This window comes from Anolis sagrei, chromosome 3 (assembly GCF_037176765.1).
Source record: "Anolis sagrei isolate rAnoSag1 chromosome 3, rAnoSag1.mat, whole genome shotgun sequence".
Taxonomy (NCBI): Eukaryota; Metazoa; Chordata; class Lepidosauria; order Squamata; family Dactyloidae; genus Anolis; species Anolis sagrei.
In genome coordinates, this window is record NC_090023.1 from 204,585,789 (window position 1) to 204,609,727 (window position 23,939).

Here is a 23,939-nt window from a genome sequence, read left to right on the forward strand (position 1 = left end):
CCACCTGTGGGACTGCTCTGAGTCCGTTGAGAAGGGTGGTATACAAATGAAGTAAATAAATAAATTCCCATTCAAAGCGGATAATGTGGGATTTTATTCAGCTGTGTGGAAGGGGCCCGTGACTCTGTCTTCTGGGTGCCAAAGCATCCTGCTATCTTCCCTATTAAGCACCTCCTGAGTCAGGTCCTGCACTGGGGCTACAAGTCCAATGGTAAGAGACCCAGAGCAGAAAGACAGTTTATTTTGCCTTCCCAACTATGAGGGCCTTATATGGTTGATTTTAGTTTGTTGCTAATTCCTGCCATAGAAAGACTGAAACAAAGGCAAGTGGTATTTCAAAGCTGTAGCCCTTTGCTGTAGTGCCACTTTTTTTTAATTTGCCAGCAGAATATCAAAAGCAGTGGGAATTAGACCACATTAGCAGCATTAGGGGAAATGGGGAAATCCACTTAATTGTCACTTGTTGGTAGTGGTAGGTTGTTGTCAGTGAATGATCGGTGTAATTACTGCCAGTTCTCCTGGATGCAACTCTCATGAGTGATACTTTCACTTCGGGGTTCTCTTTCTATGAAGCACTAATGTCTCTTATGAAGCTATAATGTAGTACAGGATTGTAACATTTTGGAGGCATAATTAATTAAGGAAGCTTAATTGATCACGGTGTTAAAATGCATGGCACTAGAAATATGTGCTAACAAATTTCAATTTACACCTACTAATTGCTGCAGCTTGCTTTGCACAAATAGACAAATCTGCCAGGCTAATGGAATACTGACTCCACTCCCGCATTTGTGCACGTGGCACAGTTAAAAGGTAAACAGCTTAGTTATTTAAACAGAGATGGGGCACTATTGTGCCTAGTAAATACCCATAAATATTTTAGAGCATTCTCGTGAAAATATGACCTCAGAAATAGAAAGGCTTATAAAAATCAAATATTGGTACTGCCTATGAAAGCTCTATTTGTTAGATTGACAAACCTGCACTTTACAGTATAAAATAAAACATGTAATTATTCTACAGGCCAATATATGTGCATGTTTACAGCAGTTAGGGTTTGCAAGAAACAAAAGCCACATGTAACTAAAGTCATATGTTGTGTTGATATGGGAAATGTCTCAATCACTTGAGAAAAGATTCAGAATCTACATCCACTGATGCTATTAAGGAGAAACTTTTTGAAATGATTTGTTTTGTCCACCAAAATACTTTTACTGTAAATGCTGCTGTCGATATTCAGATTTTCCTCCTTTCTATCTTTTGCATCTAGTGTGTGTGGCAGAGCCTTCCCCATCATCAGAATTGCAAATATGTAGTTTTCTCTGTTTTTATCAGTAAAAAAGTGGCCAGGTTCTAATAATAATAATAATAATAATAATAATAATAAGAAGAAGAAGAAGAAGAAGAAGAAGAAGAAGAGCTGTGCAGTCACACCCAAACACTATAAAGTTAAAACTAAGATGTGCTTCTCTTTTTATCTGGGTGAACCACGGGTGCCTTTCTTAGAAGCTCAAGATTCTCAGCAACTGAGGCCAGTCCAGATTTGAACATCAACAGAACATTTATTTTTTAAAGTCCTTGACCAACTTGGCACAGCTTGATGAAGTTACAAACACAAACAGTCAATTTGGGAAACCATATAGATGTTCTTTCTTTCCTTTTTCCTTCAGTTAACTGAGTTAACTTTTCCCCAATGGTAGAAAAATCCTGGGATCTTTTATCCTAACCCCGAGCTGTTATCTTTCAGAAAGAGCAGGTCTTCCCCTATCTAAGCTCAAGATAAGTTTTGGAGATGAAGTAATGGAGCCTCTCTCAATGGCAGAGAAATCCTGAGATATTCTCTGCCCCAGCGCTGAGCTACTGTCCTTTAGAAAGAGCAGGTCTTTCGTTTTCTGAGCTCAGCACCAGTTTCAAAGGCGAGAGGGTAACCTTAACCTTAACTGTACTCACAATGGCTTGTCCAAGCTGCCTAGCTTGGCCACCAGCACATCTGAGGCTTTTTCTATACTAAAAAAGGCAGGAGAGCTATTCCAAAATGGAGATCTCATCCCCAGGAAAAAGGGCGGTCTCTAGACCAAAAGGATACTTTTTAAACCAATAGCTGCAAAAAGCTTGCAGGCTGGCTTCCAGCCTCTGTTAATGTTTGGCTATTAAGGTGCTGCTAAGACTGTGGCTACCCTGGGGGAAATGCAAAGGGATGCTATTTCAAGCAACTAAGGGGCAATGCAAACCAAGCTCCTGGAAGACGGAACAAGGGCAACTACTACTACTAGTACTACTTTATTTTTGTACCCTGCCTCCATCTCCCCAAAGGGACTCGAGCAGTTTATATATGGCACAATGTGCCTAAAACAATGCATAATAAATACACAATACAATACAAGATAAAACCAATAATATATACAACAAAGTTTAAGCTCAAAACAGCACCCAATAACCTATGCTGACAACTGTCGAAAACATAGCCAACTGCAAACAGGAGTAGGAAACAAGAAGGTGCAAATTTTAACTAATGAACTGGGGCATGGGGCGAAAGTATATTGTGGTGGGCATAAAAGGACAGTGTTTCAAGACTCACAGTCAAGCAATTATGTTATGATGAATTTGCTTCCATTTTTATCAGAAATATTTCTCCATGAAATATTCTCATATTTCAATATTCTCATATTTCAAATATCTCAATATTCTCATATTTAATGTAAAGGGTCCCAACATTTTTAGATATATGTACATTCTATTACATTTTAAAATTACGCTGACATCCAAAACTTCCTTTGTAATTACACAAGTTTGTTTCTGAAAGCAATTTGTAAACCCATTAGTTATCAAATCTAGGGTAAGTAGCAGCTTTGGCAGGGTTGGGGGGGGGGTGATTTTCAGGGAGAAAATGCTGACACTTGGGAGCGTTAACATTAATAGCTTTAAGCTGAGAATTAATTTATTGACATCAGTTTTAAAAAGGCAAAATGTTTAATTAATCAGTGATGCTAGTAATGCATTACCCTGTTTGATAATAGCGCACACTCCATTACCCCCCCCCCCCCAGTAAATTAATATAATGTGAAATGCTCATCATTATTTGGTCCATTAATATTGTAATGTATGCACTTCCTTTCTGTCAGTAACACAAGAGTCTGGACTGTATACAGCTGACCATGGTTAGTTTAGATTCTTATAATGAAACATGGATGTATGGTAATCTGGCACTGGAACAGCAGGAGCAGGGAAGAGCTTGCCATCAGATCTTGTCTTTGTTTCAGTATATGACTTCACCCCTTTAGGTTTTGTCCCCATGTGTAAGTACTTTTGGATATGGGTTCCATACAGGATTGCCAGTGGAATAAAGGACTGAGCACCTGAACATGTATTATGTGTAAAAAAGAGAGTTGCTTGCATACCCTCTTCTATTTACTCACTGAAGATACAGCTGCCTTGTTCATTTTTTCAACTGTCAACCATAGACCCATGTTATCAGATATGGATCCAAGTAAGAGGGGTTTGCAGTCAAAAAATAATGTTAGAGAAGAGCAGATGAATATTTCTGCATAAGAATAATGCATTTTCCACTTGGAAATGATAAGCTGTCAAATCAATATCCGTGTTGATATGGAAATAATTGCTAACATAAGGGCTAAATGTCAACGTCATCACACATTAGGAATAATTCAGTGAACATTATTTGATTCTGCCTGAAATCGTTGCTTACAAACATGATGGTTGTGAAAAACCAAAACCCTTATTTTTCAAGAACTCCCTTAAATGACTCTATCCTTATGGAGTATGAGCCTATTGGGGTAAGGTGGAGGTTCCCGTCTTGGCCCTCCCTCAGTTGTCACAACACCTGCCTATCCACTCATAATTGTCCTAAACATTAAGAAGAATTTATGGTAAGAGTTGTTTGGGAGTGGAATATGCTGCCTCAGAGCCTGGTAGAGTCTCCTTCTCTGGAGACTTTAAAGCAGTGGCTGGATTGCCATCTGTCAGGAATACAGATGGCATGCAGAGGTTTGGACTGGATGGTTTTTGTGGTGTCTTTCAACTCTGTGATTCTATATGTGTGTTAGGCTTCTTATAGGAGTTAAACTCCTGAGGTTCTAAAGCACACCTGGTCCTCGCTACCATATACCTTCTGCTCCAGTACATGGGCAGTGATGGGTGTCACTAAAAGGGAAATTGATCCCTTTTGAATTGTACAGTTCTTGTTAGTACAGTTCTTCCTGCCTCATCATCCATCCATAACTCCACAATTTGACAATGACAAAGCATGCAGTTCCTCTGTATTTGAGTTCATTAGCCAACCTATGCCTTTTTGCTACTCCTTTGAGTTCTTAAAATTTAAATAGATATGATTGAACTCTGCTATCATATAATATGCAAACTCAAATAACTGCAGGCTTTTAAACATGAAAAATCCCAGTTTGTTGGATGTAATTTCCATTATAAGGTAAAGTAAGCAACTCATCACAGGAAAGAAGGAATAAGACAGGTATTTTTCTTTTGTTGGTTTTAAGAAATGCAGTCCTTCTGAGACATTGTGAAAATACATTTCCTCAAATATCTGAGTATTGATTCTGCTTAGCTGGTTTTTTTATAGTTAAAAATCAATAAGACTTGGGAACTGAAGGCTAAGACACAACGCAAAGCAAATGTCAGTCCTAGAAGACCAACATTGGCAACTACTGCTATAAAGTGGAAAAATACTAAGGATCTCATCAGATGCTGGTGTCTTCCCATTTCCACACATTTGTAATCCATTTCAAGGACGACCTGCAATAGAGCCCATCAAATTATGTTTTGCGACTTCCAGGAGTCATCCGTTGACTTCTGTCCTTGAAATAGTCTTGAAGTGTATTGAAAGGGGGGAGAAGAGGAGACAGAGAGAAATTGTCTTCTTAGCCCCCTATGCACTCAAAAATGGGAGGAAGTACTCAAGAACATGTGGGATGGGGATATGACAGTTTTGCTAGTTGCATTTCATTTCAGTAATATGAAGTGGTGGGTGTTCCTATGAGCAGTGTTTTTGAGAGCACTGACATGCTGATGCTTTTTTATGTCACTGAAATAAATTGCACACTAGAAAGCTGTCAGTACTTTGATGTAGCTGTGTTCCAGGATTTCGAAGGTTTTCACACTTTAAAAAAAGAATACAGAGTGGGCAGGGAAATATTTTGCCCATGTGGTGGATCCAAATATGGAGAAGTACAGAGGAAAGGCTGGGGAACCTCTGTGTGTGATAGGAGCTGTAAAAATGAAACAGTCCTTTCTGAGATGAAGCACTATGATTTCCTGTGCTGTGGAGACTATTCCAACCACTTCCCTCCGCTCATGTGATAAGGTCCTAAGAAGCCTAGGCACATACATAGTACTTGTCCACTTTGGCCCCAAATCAGTGTGTCAGAAGCAGCTCGTGATGAGCTCTTTCACAGTTCACAAATATTGTTTTATTTAAAGGACATCCTTTTAAATTTCAGATTTTATTTTTATTCTCTGTAGTGATTTGACTTCCAAGCATCTGGTTCTGTGAATTCCAGCTTTTCAAAATTTGAAAAAGATAGTTATTTTATGTTTCATGAAATCCTATGCCAGCACCACATTTACTCAAATTAAAAGCCAGGGTGCACTGGATAATATTTATTTACAAAAACATATAGCCTTCAGTGTATCTATATTGACCTGGCACCAATTAAAAACAAAGCATCCACCCTTTTTATATTTCAGTCGTCCAGAGAAATATTACAATTCAACTGGACAACCAGGAGAATAGATCTGAATAACATGATTTGTCATTGCATGCTACCCATAGTCCCTCTTCAACATTTCTAACAAAGGTCAGCATAAAAAATGATAGTGTGGTAAAGGACCAAAAGAGATAAAGGTTAGCACGTGAAACAGATGCAGTTTGGTAACAGACTGTATTTAATGCTGATAATTCAGAAAGCCGGGGATAATTGGTTTATGTCTTTGGGGGAAGATATGTCTTTTGAAATTTAGACAATATGATAGGCCCTTGATGCTCACTAGGGTTTGATTCTATGACCCACTGGGGATACCAAAATCTGTGGATGCTCATTATATACAATGGCAAACTAAAATGGTGTCCCTTATATAAAATGGCAGAATGAAGGCTTGCCTTTTGGAAATTATTTCATAATATTTCAAGATGTGGATGGTTGAATCTATGGATACAAAGGCCGTTGACATGGAGGGCTGATTGCATATAATTTCCTTTGAGCACATCTCTTTAATCTTGATATATCATATGCACCTTCATCAATATATTCAGTCAGGAAAGTGCATGCATCTCTCCCAGTTTTGAATCAGTAGAGCAAACTAGATCTCCCAGTGTCAACCATTATACTTAGCAGATTAATAATAAGGGTAGTAAAAAACAAAACAAAATCAATCTATAACTCAGCATTAACAAACCTAGGAAGGCAGTCAGAAATCAAAGCTCTTTGTTCAGTGGATCATTCCATTTTCTTCTCTCTGGCTGCAACTCTGTTTATGATCTTCCTTCCGTAGGCTGGGATGGCTTCCCCCGAGAATTCTGAACAATTAATTATTGCTTTAGAACCAGAAGCGGCTTCAATCTACTGCAGGAAACTACGCCTTCATCAGATGATAGACTTGGGCAGCAGAGGACCCGTCAATGGTTATAACCCAAGTGAGACCATTGGCACTGGCTTTACACCAGGTACAAGGCATCTCATCATTCTTTTACTCAGTGTTCAGGCTGTTTCTGTATGTGTCGTCTCTCTTTCTTGTCAAAATTATTTTCAGTAAGATGTCTTGAAAACATGGGGATCAGTTTAAGTAATATGACAATAAATAAGTGTATCTTGTATCATCGTCATCTGGTGGTACTCATGGAGGCTTAGCAGATGCTTTGATAACACCCCAACTCTTGAGTCACAAGCAGCTCTCTGCACGTGTTCTTCTATTTCAGTCATCATCTCTTTAGCAACTAAGAAGGCTGCTCCATATCTGTATCTCCACAAGATCTTTCATCAGAGTGCTGTGAACTCACTTGTAGTAATGTGTCCAAGAATCCTGATAAGATCTATTAATGCAAATGTCCCCTTTTTCTGTTAAAATTAAATGTTTGGGGAAAGACAGGAGTTATTAAATAGATAAGGATTCAAACTGGGACCAAGTCCCACGTTTTGACTGAGTGTGTGGTCTCAGGCAAAACAAAATTCTCTGAAAGCCTCAATTTCCTGTCTGTGAAGTAAGAATAATACTCAATATAGGAAGAACTATAAAATTAAATTGAACCTGTTCCTAAGTGACAAATGCTTTATGACTGCAAAATATATGTTATGCAGTTGTCCTTATAGAGCTCTGATATAATCAAATTGGAAACATCTAAGAAATGAGCTATAAACTGCGTTAAACTAATCAATTGTTGTCAGCATTACACAAATATTTTCCTAATTTCTAGCTCTCCAGACTTTGCTCCCTCCACCACCAATAAAACAGACTGCACACAACCTACTTAATGGATTTTGTCCATTTCATATACAACTTAATGTGTCCTGACTTGTTCCCATTATCTCATTACTTCTAGAGTGCATTGCACTGCAGAATTAATGCAGTTTGCCACCACTTTAACTGCCATGGCTCGATACTATGGAATTGTAGTTTGGTGAGGCACCAAAACTATTTGACAGAAAAGGCTAGAAAACTTGGAAAACTACAATCCATGGCAGTTAAAGTGTTGTCAAACTGCATTATTTCTACAATGTAGATGCAGCCATATTATCAAATCTGTGGCATGATTCTGTATTATTAATTTCCTTATGAAATACACTTACAACACAGTTCTGTTTGGCTTAGAAATAACTCTCGTTGACTTCAGTGGGGCTTGTTCCCAGGTAAGTGGGTAAAGGATTGCAGCCTTAGAATAATAATTGATTGTATGTGTAATCTTTTATGCAACATCTTCTGAGCAAATCCATTTTATGTGTGTATGAAGTGCTTCAAGATGTAGTTGCTGTTCGAGCATATTTTTTATTACTGGGATGGTTAATATTTTTCTTGACTTGTATGTGTTTGTTTGTGTATGCAGGATAAGGCAGTCCTTTCCTTCAAAGAAATGTCTGTAACAGATTCCATATGTCCAGCTCTGTAGGGTAGCAATGAAAATAAATGAAGTATCTGAAGGTGAAGACTTATTAGAATCCGTTCTCAAAGATTTGTCATGGAGATATTCAGTATGAGACTAATTTTCAGGAATTCTCCAAGTCTTTTCCTTGTCAACATTAATCTTTGGTGGGAGAGGGGATACTGTAGCCCAGCAGTAGATTGTGTGTTTGTTTGTTTTCCCTGCAGAAGTTCCCAGCTTCACTCTGTGGCATCTGTAGTTAGAAGGATCAAATTGCAAGTGATGGAGAGAGAAAGAAATCCTCAGCTCTTGTGTTCCCAGAGAGCCTCTGCTAGAGCTTGGAGGAGAAATTGTCTGACCCAGTCAGCCCCCTATATTCCTAATTCTTTGTGAAATAAATAACCTTCCATGTCATCCTAGAATATTTATTTCAGTATCAGTACAAATCCAATGCCATCCCTTCTTAATGCAATTTTATTTTACTTTAGATTCTCTGCCAACTGTGCCCTCTGCTGGCAAAACAGGAATATTATATCCTTCTGGTAAAGCTCTCACTATGTTCATGTAATATTAACAGCCTCTAGTAGATCCCTTTGGAAATCTATTCTTATCAAAAGAATTAATGGAATATTTACCAATTATGGTTGGAAGGTTTATTAGTGCTAGAACTAAACAAAATGACGATTACCCAACTTTCCATTTCCTTGCATTTGCTTCCTGCTGTGTGTGTATATATTCTGTTTGCTCATGCCTTCTGATAGCCACTTTCTCTCCTTCGCCCAATAGCTAAAGAACACATTCGACGTAACCGGCAGAGCCGCACTTTTTTGGTTGAAAATGTCATAGGAGAGATCTGGTCAGAGTTGGAAGAAGGTAATGCCCTTTCCTTTGCTCCAGCTGGTTTCCACTTCCTGAGAACTAGGGCCTTTCCTGCTAGACAGCTCTGTCAGAGCAGCTGTAGCCTGGAGGCACATTTTGGTCCTGCTGTTTTGGTGGCCTTAGGTTTTGGAAGGTCACCCCCTGTCAACATACCAAAATGAAACAAAACAAAATCCCACCACAAAGCAAAACTAGAAAGCGTGATTAAGCAATTTGCTTCCAAGAAATGAAGATAAATATTTTAAAGCAACCTTGCAAATGCATGTACAAACAGAATCTCTGCTCTACTTGCCAAACTCTTCTTCTTCCTTGCCACTTACTCTCTTTTGTCAGCCCCACATCCTGACCCCCTTTGTTTGCATTCTTGTGATGCATTATAGGCAGCAATGCATCAATGTCTTTGAAAGTGGTACAGACATGTCTACTGATCTGGAATGGGGCAGCGAGATTGTTAATAGGCACTGGCTGAAACAGCCACATTATATTTTATGTTTTGCATTGGCTTCCAGTCCACTTCCAGGACCCGTTCAAAATACTGGTGGTAAGTTTTGATTCTCTAAGGGCTCTATTGACTGCCGACAAGTTTCTGGACCCTATGCAAAGAGCAGGTTATTGCCTATAAAGCCCTACACCAGTGGTTCTCAACCTGTGGCTCCTCAGATGTTTTGGCCTTCAAGTCCCAGCTGGTAAACTGGCTGGGATTTCTGGGAGTTGTAGGCCAAAACATCTGGGGACCTACAGGTTGAGAATCACTGCCCTATACGCTTCAGGTCCAGCCTGTCTTCGAGACCGCATCTCTTTCTATGAACCAACACAGGCTCTAAGATCTGCTGGGGAGGCCCTTCTCTCGGTCCCACCTCCATCTCAAGTATGGTTGGTGGGGATGAGAAAGAGGTGGTGGGCTTTGGAATTTCCTCCCCAAAAAGATTAGGGCAGCCCCCACCCTCCAAGTTTTTCAGAAACAACAGAAAACATGGCTTTTTACACAAGTTTTTACTATATTTAGGGATTATGAATAACTATATTTGTAAACTTAGTGAGTGGTCACTGTTGCACTTTACAAGGATGAATATTGCTCATGGCCACTGTTTTATAGCTTGTTGGGTCTTTTAGTATTTTTTAATGGGGTTTTTATTGTTGTTTTATGTGTAATGGAATTAATATTGTTATTAATGTAACCTTTTAATATTTTGTTGTATATGTATTGTGTGGCACTACTGAGTGCATCCTGTGAACTGCCCCAAGTCCCTCTGGGGAGATGGTGGCGGGATACAAATAAAGTGTATTATTATTATTATTATTATTATTATTATTATTATTATTTGGCAACAGATAACATCCTGTCATATATCATTATCTGCATTTTGATACAGTTAATGTTTGAACTAAAACTTGAGGGTGGATTAACCACAATGCTGTCATGGAAGCCCCTGGATTTGGAGAGATGTTTGGGGTACAATACCCCAGTTATGAAATGACTGCACTAAATGTGCTCAACAGCATAGACAATAGGATCTCTTCAGCAGTGGGTCAAGATGTTTTCACTTTCCTAACATTATAAATAATCCAATTTAGACATTGGAGCAAATTGATTCTTTTCCTCACTGAGCCTGGCTCTTCATTGTCGAATTCGTGCAGTTTGACACCACTTTAACTTTTCATGGCTCAATGTTATGGGATCCTGAGATTGGTAGTTTGGTGAGGTACGAGTGCTCTTGGGCAAAGAAATCTTAAAACTTTGTACACTATTGATCCCGGCATTCCATAGTATTGAACCATGTTAAAATGTTCAGGCTGCATTAATTCTACAGTGTAGATGTACCCTGAGTTTCAGAACTGAGTTTATGCTGCTCTGTGATAGTTTTTATGGTTGATTTTGAAGAACAGGGTTCTTTGAGATGGTATAGAAAAAGCATAAACAATCAAGCATATGTAGAAGAGAAAGAAAAGGTATGGATGGATTCCATTGCTACATTTTGTTCCACATGCTGGAAATTGCAACAACATTCTTACCAGCTTTAAAGATGTAAAGAATCAGATGTGGCTCAGGGCCCTTCCACATAGCCCTATATACCAGAATATCAAGGTAGAACATCCCACATTATCTGAGTGTGGACTCAGACAACCCAATTCAAAGCACATATTGTGGTTTTTTCTGCCTTGATATTATGGGATATGGGGCTGGGTGGAAAGGCCCAAAGTCTGCAGGTAAAAATGTTGGAACAATATTATCTCTGAAGAAACACAATATTTGATTTGATACTAATACAAACTGTACTTTCCTATTACTGTTGTACTAACAGGAGACCGCTACATAGTTGTTGACAGTGGAGGAGGAACAGTTGATGTGACTGTCCATCAGATCAGATTACCTGAAGGACACCTGAAGGAACTCTACAAGGCAACAGGTAGAGTGTCATTCCTCACTGCCTGCCAGCGGCAGACTATTTTAATAGTGGAATAACCCAAGAAATCTTGATTACAGTCAGCCCTCCACATTTGCTGGAATTAGGAGCACAGGATCCCTGGGAAAGTGAAAAAACATGAATAAATAAATTCCCTTTTCTACCCAAGAGAACTAGGATTTTCTGTCTTCTAGCATGACTCTGTGATTGACTTATAGAATTGTACTGAAGGACCTTTCAATTCTTAGAGTGAAGTAATCTCTAAAATTCTCTAGGTTTTCCAATGTGACTGGAAGAAATTGACCATAAAGTCACATTGAAGGACCTAAATATTCCTAGAGAGAATATTTTAATCAGATCTATAAATATAGAGATCCACAAATGTAAAACTGCAAATGTGGAGGGACAACTGTACTCTGTTCTGGGCTTCTTGTTGCCTATTATCATTATATTCCAAGTTGTTACAGTTGTTATTGTTATTTTTTCTGCCTCTCCCTATGGAATGGGATGGGGAACAACACCAGAGTTCAGCACAAATGAAACCATAAATGTGGTTTACAAATATAAAACATACAAAATGCATATAAAACCAATGCATATTAAGTATATTAAGTAAAAGGTAAAGGTTTTTGTGCCGTCACACCCAGACACTATAAAATTAAAACTAAGATGTGCTTCTCTCTTTATCCGTCCTGGAAGACGGAACAGTTTTCCCTGACATTAAGTCTGGTCATGTCCAACTCTGGGGGATGGTGCTCATCTCCATTTCTAAGCCGAAGAGCTGGCATTGTTCATAGACACCTCCAAGGTCATGTGGCCAGCAAGACTGCATGAAGCACCATTATATTTCCACCAAAGCGGTACCTATTGATCTACTCACATTTGCATATTTTCGAACTGCTAGGTTGGCAGAAGTTGGGCCTAACAGCAGGAGATCATCCCGCTCCCCAGATTTGAACTGACAACCTTTTGGTCAGCAAGTTCAGCAGCTCAGCAGTTTCACCCGCTGCACCACCAAGAGACATGCATATTAAAATTTACCAATAAATACTTTAAAATCACAATTTTAAAATAGTTTGGATAAGTGTGCTAGAAGAATCTTTTCCAGCAGGTCATTCCACAGTCTGGAAGTGAGTGAAGAAAGTTCCTTTTTGGTAACAGCCTAGTTTGATTAACAGAAGTAGAAGTTTCCAATAGCACCCGAGTTATGGAGTGGATTATATGGATTAAAGTGATTCATGAGGTAACCTTATCCAAATCATGCAGGAGTGGATTATATGGTACTTTGCCCAGAAACAAATTGGCAACTAGTAGAGTGTTTTTAATATTGGTGCAATATGGCAATTCATAGCTGTACCAGTAACTAACCTGTTTGCTGTGTTTTGAACTAATTAAAGTTTGCAAACACAAAAATGCCCTTAGAAGCACTTTATTTCCTGGTTTGTGCAATTGGATCCTACGTTATCCCCCGGATCCCCTTCCTGATATATAACACTGCCTTATCTTCCAGTGTTTTAAAATTTTAAATCTTGAATCTGGCCCTACCCATTGTGATCATTTTAGTGTTTAATGTTTTGTTTACATTACTGTGTTGTTTATTTATATTGGTTTGGTATTTTATGTTATTTTATTTTCTGATTTTTTGTATTGTTTCTTGTGTTATATTGTGTAACTGTATTGATGGGTGTGGCCTCCTGTAAGCCGCCCCGACACTCGGGGAGATGGTAGCGGGGTATAAATAAAGTTGTTGTTATTATTATTATTATTATTATTATTATTATCATTATATAGTTGGCTCAATGTTCAGCCCATTGCAGAAATCTAGCCTTGAGGCTAGTATTGCATACATGGCCTGTTGTTGTTGTTGTTATATGCCTTCTAGTAGTTTCCAACTTATGGCAACCCAAGGGTTACTCTATCATAAGGTTTTATTAGCAAGATTTGTTTAGAGAGGGTTCCTCTGAGGCAGAGGTACCTTCTACACTGTCATATAATCCAGTTCAAAGCAGATAATTTCTTTTTACTTCCGGTGGGAATGGTGATGGGGATGCCTCGCTGAGAGAGAACTCTCAGAGGGGGACCAGCATTGTAGTGGCTAGGTTGACCTTTGGCTCCCCACCTTTAATTGGATTGAAGGCGAAGGTGATCACAAATCCCTCAGGCACTTGGAAGACCCCAGGAGGTTCCCTCCCTCAAGGAGGGAGTCCAGGGGGGTCCGGATGCTGCCAAAGGGGGAGCGGGCTGCTCTGCAAGTATCGGGCTCGGCTGAGCTCGTTTAACCACCACCACCCCATTTTTTTACTCAAGAACTGAAAGAAGAATTCTCTTTGGAGATCAGGAAACCACATCTGAATTCAGCTGAATATCTTTGTAATGTAATTATAATATTTAGTTCATATATAAAAATCCTTAAGCAACATTAATGAGACCTTTTGTTTCTGATGCAGGTGGGCCACATGGTTCCTTAGGAGTGGATTATGAATTTGAAAAACTCCTGTGTAAAATATTTGGAGAAGATTTCATTGAGCAATTTAAAATTAAGCGACCCGCTGCATGGGTTGATCTGATGATAGCCTTTGAATCCCGCAAGAGAGCAGCTGCCCCAGACCGGACAAACCCATTGAACATCACTCTGCCTTTCTCATTCATTGACTACTACAAGAAATTTCGAGGTCACAGTGTGGAACATGCCTTAAGGAAAAGCAAGTAAGTAGAAATTTAACTGAGATATCCATTTACCTGGATGTAAGCACAACTAGACCCAGTGGGACCTACTTTTGAGTACATATAAGATGGTTTTATAAAAGAATAACAATATTTCCATGTTTTCAAATCGCAATAAATTCCCCACAATATGAATATAAGTCTGCATTATATTCACTAGACATTCCTTCTGCATGCATGGTTCTCTTCTCCTATCCCTTATTTTCTTACTGTATGAAAATGCTCCATTTATCATGAATTATGCACTATTTATCTCGGTTTTTGCTAATGTAAGCAGCTTCAAGGTCATACCAAAAAAGATGGGACACCAGCTTCTAAAGACTTCTTTTCTATCAAGGGTTTTGAAAGAACATCTTCCATTAATAAGTCATAGACATAACATTAACCAGTGGGTGTACAGTGGATGTGTACACTACCAGTTTGACAGCAGTTTGACACCCATGGCTGCATCCCATAGAATACTGTGATCTGTAATTTGATGAAATCCTTGGAATTCTCTGCTCCAGCCTGATCTTTTAACATGGGACAATACTACTTCTAAAGTGGACTTCTTCCTGTGTCTCTTTGCAGTGTGGATTTTGTGAAATGGTCATCACAAGGAATGCTGAGAATGAGCCCAGATGCCATGAATGCACTCTTCAAACCCACTATTGATGAAATCATAAATCATCTCAGTAAGTATCAAGTAGAAATCAGTGAAAATTCAATATCCATTCATTGTTAAGCAGAATTCACCAGTATTTGTGAAAATGTGTGCGCTGGAGAAAGCAAAATTAACAGAATTCCACATCAAAAATATTTTGTGCAAAACCCCATTGTGTTTTGCACTAATATAGTAAAGGTAACAGTTTTTCCTGACATTAATTAAATCTAGTTGTGTCCAACTCTGTGGGGTTGGTTCTCTTCTCCATTTCTAAACGTGGAGAGGGAGGGGGGGCATCTTTAACTCCTTAGGAGGGGAGTTCTAGAGGTGGGGGGCAGCCATGGAGAAGCCCTTTCTCTCGTTCCCACCAGCCCTGCTTGGGATGGGGGGGGGGGGGGGAACTGAGAGGAGAACCTCCAAGTTGGTCTGTAGAGGAAGATGCTTAAAAATGATTTTAAAATGTTTGAAGATTATCATTAAAATCTTTACTGGTTGGTCTTCCTACAAGGCCACATACGGTCCCCACTTTTCTGACCTATGGATTTCCCCCCTCTATTAAGGTGATCTATTTGAAAAGCCTGAAGTAACTAATGTGAAATTCCTGTTCCTGGTGGGTGGATTTGCTGAAGCTCCACTTCTTCAACAAGCTGTCCAGAATGTCTTTGGTTCCAAGTGTCGAATCATCATTCCGCAAGACGTGGGCCTCACTATCCTGAAAGGAGCAGTGCTTTTTGGACTGGATCCTGCAGTCATCAAAGTGCGCCGTTCCCCCCTGACCTATGGGGTGGGGGTCCTGAATCGTTATGTGGAAGGGAAGCACCCTCCAGAAAAGCTGCTAGTTAAAGACGGCACTCGCTGGTGCACTGACGTCTTTGACAAATTTATCTCTGCTGACCAATCAGTGGCTCTTGGTGAGGCTGTGTCACGCAGTTATACTCCCGCTAAGCCTTCGCAGCTGGTCATCGTGATCAACATCTACAGCTCAGAACATGATAATGTCAGTTTCATTACTGAGCCAGGAGTGAAAAAGTGTGGCACGCTCCGCCTGGATCTCACAGGGACTGATATCAGTGTGCCAAGCCGGAGAGAAATCAAAACACTCATGCAGTTCGGGGACACTGAAATTAAAGCCATGGCAATTGATGTTGCCACCTCGAAAAGTGTCAAAGCTGGTATTGATTTCCTAAACTACTAATTGGCATTCCTCCCTTCCTCACCTCTTGTCATTTCAGTGCTGTTTCCTCATTTTTCATGTGTCGCCAAGTGGACTAGAATTTTAGCTGGATGGGTAAGGATAGCCATTGGGAGAAAGTGTCATACATTTTTGTTGTTGTTGTTGTTATTGTTCTTGAAATTATCTATTTAAGATTCTGAAAATATATGCTTATAAGGTGCTAAATGTGGAAACTGATAACCCCCAAAGGCTAATTACCTAATGAAAATTGGTCATGTAATGTCACTGCTTTTTTGATTAGGAAAATAAAATGCCCTACTCAATGTATTTCATATATTCTGGATTTAGGGCCCCAATTAGCAAAAGTTGGTGTCTCTGGTCCCATATGTACAATTCAAGCTAAATGGGCTAAATCAAAGTGGCCGATGGGCTAATCAATAAAATATACTAAGGCTAAATCAAAGAAATAATCCTAAATAGAGTAGATCCTTTTTTATTGGTGCATCACTTCAACAGCCCTAGCAGGTTAAGAGGCAAGGAACACATATTTTTTTAAAAAAGAATTAAAAACAAATTGAATTGTGTAAGCTTGAGGTTTGGCTTATACTGGCCTGAAACCCCAAATTGGGACAAAAGTAATTCCTAAAAGACCCACACAACATCCAGGGAATTCCAGTCTATAATGCAGGGCCACAACGGTTAATCTAGCTATACCCTGCATTAGTAGAAGTCTGGGAATCAACTGGAGTTTCCCCAAAACAATGGAGCAGCTCCATATTTCAGGATTGGTGGGGTCAGCTGAACTGGTTCTAATCCAAATTGGTATACTATCCAGACAGGCGATTGCCACCATCCCTTTTCCCTGCTGTCTGTGATGCAGGAAAATGAGATGAAATATATCTTTGCTGTCCTTTGTCACAATGGTAGCCAGCCATCCACAGACCTCCAGGCTGTTGCCAGGCACCTTTGCTGATGTCAGCAAATGGTCTGCAATGGCCTGGAGTTCTGGATCCTGACATCAGCAAAGGTGCACTGAAGCTTTATGGCTGGCTGCTGCAGTAACAAAAACAGCAAAAGATGACCACCCAGTAGGGCCAAACCAGTTTCAGTCTGATTGGTCTGGACTCCACTCCCACAGTTTAGTGGCAGAGCATGTAAAAAGCTCCACAAAATCGGAGTCTGGTCTGAAGCTGCAATGCTCCAGACCAGCCTCGGGTTTTGTGGCTCATGTAGAGGCAACACTTGTATAACTGCCATTGATTAATTAGATTTCCTCCAGATTTAGGCCACTGAGATAGCTTAAAAGAGCATAATGTCATTAGTGCAACACTGCAGCGCTGTTTTTTAAAAATTGTATTTTATTTATTGCTGCTACTGTTGCTACAAGTGGCAAATTATAAGCATTTGATGATTTTTAAACCACACCTCCCTTATTTGTATATTTAAATTCAACCTAGATTTAAAACGGAATATTTCATTGTTCATGGTAATACTGAAATGGAAATTACAGTCCAGTTTTAGACTTTGCCCTTCTGGTTAACAAAGAACACTTGCTTACTGAATATAAGCATAAAGGAAACAATTACTCTAACAAAATTCCAAACCATAAAATATATTTGCTCAGGATTCTACCTGTTTAAGGTCAGTTTAATTAATGAAGCTACCATTACATTTCCAGAACATTTCATAAAGAATAGCCTTTATTTAATTTTGTAGATCCCATACACATGTATCATCAGAGGAAAGGCATCTCCCCACTTCCAATATGGAAGAAAAGAGGCACTGCTTCTGAACATGGTATTTGCCAGTCATTGCTAATTAAATATGCGGTCTGATTGAGCACAGATTAATTAGGTGCTGCAGCCCTTGTATTTGCATTTGCTCCTGTTTTATTTATCATTGGAAAGAGGCAATTTTGCAAAAGTCCCAGTAGTGTTTATTGTTTACATTTGGACCTCCTGCAACACGTAGGGTTTGTTTATTATTGCCTGCTTCCAGATAGCTCATAAATAATATCCAGTCCTTTTGCAGAACAAACAAACCAGTATAGTAGTAGAAATCAGCCAGAGTTGGCGAAATCAGATATCTATGAAGAGTGGGATAGAAATACTCTAAATAAGTATATCAATTTCTGTTCTCAGGTTGGTGAAAGAAAAGGGACATTTTCATTGCTTTCCCTACATATGCCATGTTTAGGGGAAATATTACTGTATTGAAATTTATTGTAAGAAAACTAACATATTTCATTGGATTGACTTAGTTGATTTCTTGAGGGGGGCTATACAAAATCTCACATTATTTAGAATTTTTCAACAGGTGCATGTGCAAATACACAGTGGTTATTAAATCCACAACAATATATCAAACCAATTGCTTGTCTTTAATTTACATTAATAGAACTGCCCTTCCCTTTGTTTGTCCCTTTGATGTAACTGCATATCCAGTGTTGCAGACATGAGTATTCTTCTGATGAGACGTGCCACTTCTAGCTTTCTCCTCTTGTGTGCCTTCTCATCTCTATGACAATTCAAACTGAATGTCTATATACATTGCCAACTGACAAGGAATTGAACAGCAGACCAACATCAATCCATGTTGTATCTGACCAGAAGAGGGAGCAAAGACATCAGCTCTGGGTACTATTTGAATGGCTTCCAAGAGGCCAGACAGGCAATTCCAAACATCAAGAGAATAAAAAACCTGTGTTTGAGTGCTGCCAGCTTCAGAATGATCAAATCTGATCTCTTCAGTGTTGAATTAGAATAGCTAGGCACCCAATGACACAAGCACATATGTAGACAAGTGTGTGCATATGTATATGCAAGCAATTTCAACTATATCAGGATGAAGCTCCTGGTTTCCCTGGAGTGACATATTATTCACTTATATGATGCACCCCAGGCAAATTCACCAAATGTAACTGGGATAGCTTGATAGCAACTCAATTCTTCTCTTGGTTGGAAGGTCATTCTGGATTCATAAAAGATAGTCCAATACTGTGTCATTTGAAGCCATATAAGGCTGCAAGTGCATTGTGAATGTCAGGAACATTATATTTGAAGCCAGAAACACATACACACACTAGCACCAGAAATATCTGCTGTTACTGGCTGGAAAAGGCTACCACTTTTCAAAATAGTTGGGTAAAACTCATTGTCACCCATTAAAATTCATTGTTCTTTCAAGAACCCAGAAGAGTAATTGTTTAGTTGAATGCTTTTCCTATTAGCTATGCATGAGTGAAAAGCCATAGACTCCCTTTATTTTAAAAAAAGTAAAATCACAATTCTCTATCACGTAAATAATATTTTAAGCATCAGGTACACATTGTGTAAACATTTTCCATTCTCAGTAGAGAATTTCAGAAGGTAGGTCCTTTGCATTATATCCATTATATCGTTCCCTGATAGAATGTGAAAATGCTTTGCTGGATTAACTTTCAGAAGGAAGGACTGGATCATTAGAAAGACAGTATCGCACTTGCTGTTGCTTGAATAATTATTCTACTGGAATAATTAAAAAGTGCATGCTGGCTCTCTCTTCTTCTTTGATCCTGCCCATTGCGTCCTTCCAGGCAAATACTTAATTTGGTTTTCTAGCTCAGTTAGTATATGGCCTTCCATAGTTTACAAATCAGCCACTCTGTAGGATGGGCTATGAACAAACTCATTTGATGTATATATATAATATTTAAATAATGTACAGATGCTTTGTTTCAGAAGTGCTATTTTCTTGTACAGAATGGTCTTTATGTCTGTTGATTTGCATTCAGTGGTTAATTTTAAATAACATAGTTTCTCCGTCTGCTTCATTAATTATAGGCTTTTGAAGTTGGCAAGATATGTAATGCACAAAGCTGATCTTATTATAATAAGGGGAGGGGAGTGTCAGAATGCCAGACAATACCACATTCTTCTTCTTGCTATGCAAATAATAGCATGCAGACACACTACTGGGGCTTAATTCTTTTCTTTTTCTCTCTCTTTTACTGTTAATTCACAATACTATTTGAATGAATGCTTTGGAGTAGGTCACTCTGCAGATGGTCCCCCATTCTGTTTGGAAACTAGGTGCTCATTTCCACATTTTTTACACCAAATGAACTCCAGTTTCAAGGCACATGTTTTATTTCTCCTTCAGTCAGGTCTTCACTTTTATGGATCTGATTATTCATGGATTTGATTAATATGCTCTCTCTAGAAATCCCTAGGTCCTTAAGCATTACTCTGTGGTCAACATCCACCACAGAGTTGATTGAAAGACCTAGAGAAAACATTCCTCTAGCCATGTGTAGGCCTCCAATTTGATTCCATCTGGAAGAAGTTGATCATAGAGTTGCATTGGAGGACCTAGATATTTCTAAAGAGGTTTTATCTCAGTTAATAGTATTTTCTTATTTGCCATTTTCCCACCTTTGCAGCAGTCCTGCACTCCAAACCCCATGAAAGTAGAGGCTGACATTATATCTCTTTATCACTTCACAAGACTATATGGCAACAGCCACACATAGGTCACTCACCAGAAACTGCCTACAAACATGTTGCCTTTTGTTATCTGATCATTAATACATAAATAGGGATTTTCACTATGTGTGTTTAGTGAGTGGCAGCACATGCATGCGTATATTCCTTAAAACTACAAAACTCACAATAACCTAAAAATGTCTTGGTGAGAAATCACATGACAGTGAAGGTTTCAATAGGAAACTTTTAGACTGGCATATGCCATAGAATCTTCTTTCCAAATCTTATGATTGCTGCTACTCAGAAATCATAGGGGCATATTGTAAATTCGGATTGCAATAGGTGTTTGATTCCTGACTAGCCCAGGAATCATACATCATACAAGTGTACCTCAGCTTGTAGCATACTTTGAACGGGAGGTCCTTCAGAATTTGTGTAGGGCCAAATTATAGTAAAATACTATACATATCTATACAAATGCTGCTGAGTTTCGTAGGGCTGACTCCCGGGTAAGTAAACAAAGGACTTGTAGCCTTGATTGGTTTTGCAATCCTAGCGGGTCTGTAAAGCAACCATTTTCCAGATGATTAAGAATAGGTTTCCTATTGTCGGAATTCCTAAGCAATTACAACCCGTGGTGGAAAAGTCCCTTCTTAAAAATTTGACACACAAACCTGACCACTACAAAACCAATGCAGCAATTTATTTGTATTAGGGAGCTTTTCCCATTCTCCAGTTCTAGTTCAACATTCAAGCCATCATATCACACTGACTCTTTATGGATGGTGATGTCCACTTCCATTTCTGGTGGAAACAGCAGATTCCAGCAGAATAATATGATTAGATCTTGGCCTTTATTTATTATCTTTTAGAGTGGGACAGACATTTCTTACCTTTTAGAGTGGGCAATTAACTGCCATCGTTTCTTTGCTTGCCCATTCCCTCCTTGGGCAAAACAGACTACTGTCCCCCTGGGAACCAATGAATTGTGCTGTTATATGATCTTTCTTAACTGTTTTTCACTTTCTGGTGAGAAGCAGCCATGAGAACATACAGGAGGGTTCCAAATGGTGGAAAGCAACAATATTTGGAAATCCTCCCAATAATGTTCTGCATGTGAGGCATGGCAAATATACATTTGGAAACACTCTTTCACTTCATATCTAGAATCAGCCGCCTCAGCTGGTTCTACTCCCACTATCCCAAAGGTTGATTGGAATCACCAATTTTCCATTTAGGTCATATGTGCAAACCCTTAGCATTAAAAAAAGACTTTGTTGACAAAAGCATATATAATACGTTTAATATGGGATGTGGGATATTTCTCACATCAAAGTTATGTGTTTTTTCACATGAGAGTGTTTATACTCTCACTGATACTAATCAATTCCTTTAAAATATATATATGGGATGTTTCCTCCCAGTCATTTCAAGCATGATCCCACTATTTAGTAGGAAAGAACACTATAAAGTAAATATTGCACCCTTTAATATGTATCTTCTCTAAGCAAACATATATGTAAGCATTTTATATAGAATCTAAAGGGGGTTGGGATGGATGGCCCTTGTGGTCTCTTCCAACTCTATGGTTCTATGATCCTATATTCCAGTGGTTCTCACCCTGTGGGTCCCCAGGTGTTTTGGCCCACAATTCCCAGAAATCCAAACCAGTTTACCAGCTGTTAGGATTTTTGGGAGTTGAAGGCCAAAATATCTGGAGACCCACAGGTTGAGGACCACTGAAATATTCATAAATCCTATATTCTTTGAATGGCTAATAAAAATAGGCATAATTCCAGGCTGGAAACACAGTTTTTCAGTACTGGATTAAATGGTCTAAATTATTTTAAAACCATTGAGTTAAAGTTTATTTCCTATCACAAAAAGAAAATCTTTCATTAATGCTAAGGTTTAGATTCCATTTTGATAGGAATATAACGATATTAAGTTCGCTAAAATGAGTGTTTTGCCCAACAGTGCAGTAATGTATATGGGAAAGATAAAACTTCCTTCTGGAGGGAGGCATGTGAGTTTTTGATCTGATGCATTCTTCTCTGTGTAATTCATTTGTGGTGCCTGTAGCCAATGAAGGGAGATGACTCCTGGATTGCTGCAGCTCTTCATAAATACACAATGCAGCTTACAAACATTTCAGCCTATACTCTTGCCAAAGGAATCCCACTGGACAAGTATATGAAACCAGGGAAATTGCAAATATGTTTGCTCAAGTACTGTGGGCCATACCTGCTGAACACAGGCTGATTCGTTGTTTTGTGTAGTATGTATTTAAATATAACCCAACTTCACTAATTATTTTTAATACTGCTGTACTGTGTTTGCTATTATTGTGAGATGCATTTTTTAAACCCCTTCAGCCCTAAAATCGAGTATATTTTCACTGGATGTGCTTTCCACTATCCTCAACCCTCCTCACAAATCATAGCAGATCTAGATTATGTGTCTAATGGAACTTTTTTAGAAATAGGATGTGATGCTGTGGCTACATGCTTTTGTATGGAGCCCTATGTTATATTGAAAAATAAGTGGCTGACGAATGCTCACTTATATATAGAATTTACTCCTGTGTTATTTAAACTGGTAGAAATAATTCAGACCAGGAAACAGGGGTTGTCATGGAGTAGAAGTTTAGGTTTTATGCTCTGCAGGTTTCAGTCAAGAGAATCTTAAGGGAAGGGTTTTTTCCAATGCCTTGTTAAACAAATACAAACTTAAGACTGTTTCAGAAAAATTCCCTTTGGTTTCAGTGAAGTCTTCTGCCTGCGTAAAGCCATGAAAGAAAGCAAAACGACTTAACGTACAGTTAAGAATCAAAGAAAGAATTTGGTCGAATACAGTGATGTGAAAAGACATCTCAGCTAATGCTTTGCACAGCACTTTCATAGAGGCATTTGCACATAAACCCGCAGTGATGTATTTGCTATAGTAATATAGTGCTATATTTACACACAAAAACACCCCCACATGCATTGTGCACAGTTCGTTGGGCATAATGCTACACTATTCCTATCTGCTCGGGCAATTCTTCAGATATATTGTTTAAAAACAAAACAAAAACTGTCATTATGATCTCATTCTCTCTCTGTAAAGGAGTACAAACTTCACTGAATTCTGGGGCTGATCATAGCTTGTCACATTTGCATCCTCTGAATACACTGTGCTTTTTCCAAAGTGTCAAATAAAACACAGTAAACCGCAGGAAGTTGTCTTATGCTTATTTGTGGAACGTTTGTACTTTACTTACTTAGGCGATCCCTCATTGTCCAAGTAGGATAGTCTTCCAAGATCAGTGTACTGACGGTGGGTCCGTAGGTGACTGTGGAGCCCTATTCTTGATCTGCATCTTCTCCCACAGTGAGGGCATTGGTTTCCAGGTAGAAGGCGGTCCCAGTTGAGGTTGGATTGACATGCCTTCCTCTTGGCATGTTTCTCTCTTTCGCCCTCCATTCTTGCCTCTTTAAATTCTACAGCACTGCTGGTCACAGCTGACCACCAGCTGGAGTGCTCAAGGGTCAGGGCTTCCCAGTTC

General features: G+C 39.0%; 1 protein-coding gene across 3 annotated transcripts in view; it reads left to right on the plus strand.

The window, feature by feature from the left end:
* Window positions 1-23,608, plus strand: part of HSPA12A (heat shock protein family A (Hsp70) member 12A) — a 62,041-nt gene extending 38,433 nt beyond the window's left edge. For all 3 annotated transcript variants that reach the window (XM_060768499.2, XM_060768501.2, XM_060768500.2), the window contains exons 7-12: window positions 6,523-6,694; window positions 8,891-8,977; window positions 11,287-11,391; window positions 13,836-14,094; window positions 14,683-14,786; window positions 15,316-23,608. In XM_060768499.2, the coding sequence (XP_060624482.1) occupies window positions 6,523-6,694; window positions 8,891-8,977; window positions 11,287-11,391; window positions 13,836-14,094; window positions 14,683-14,786; window positions 15,316-15,950 (1,362 nt within the window). In that variant the 3' untranslated portion in view covers window positions 15,951-23,608. The remainder of the gene's footprint in view (window positions 1-6,522; window positions 6,695-8,890; window positions 8,978-11,286; window positions 11,392-13,835; window positions 14,095-14,682; window positions 14,787-15,315) is intronic.
* The last annotated feature ends 331 nt before the right edge of the window (window positions 23,609-23,939 follow it).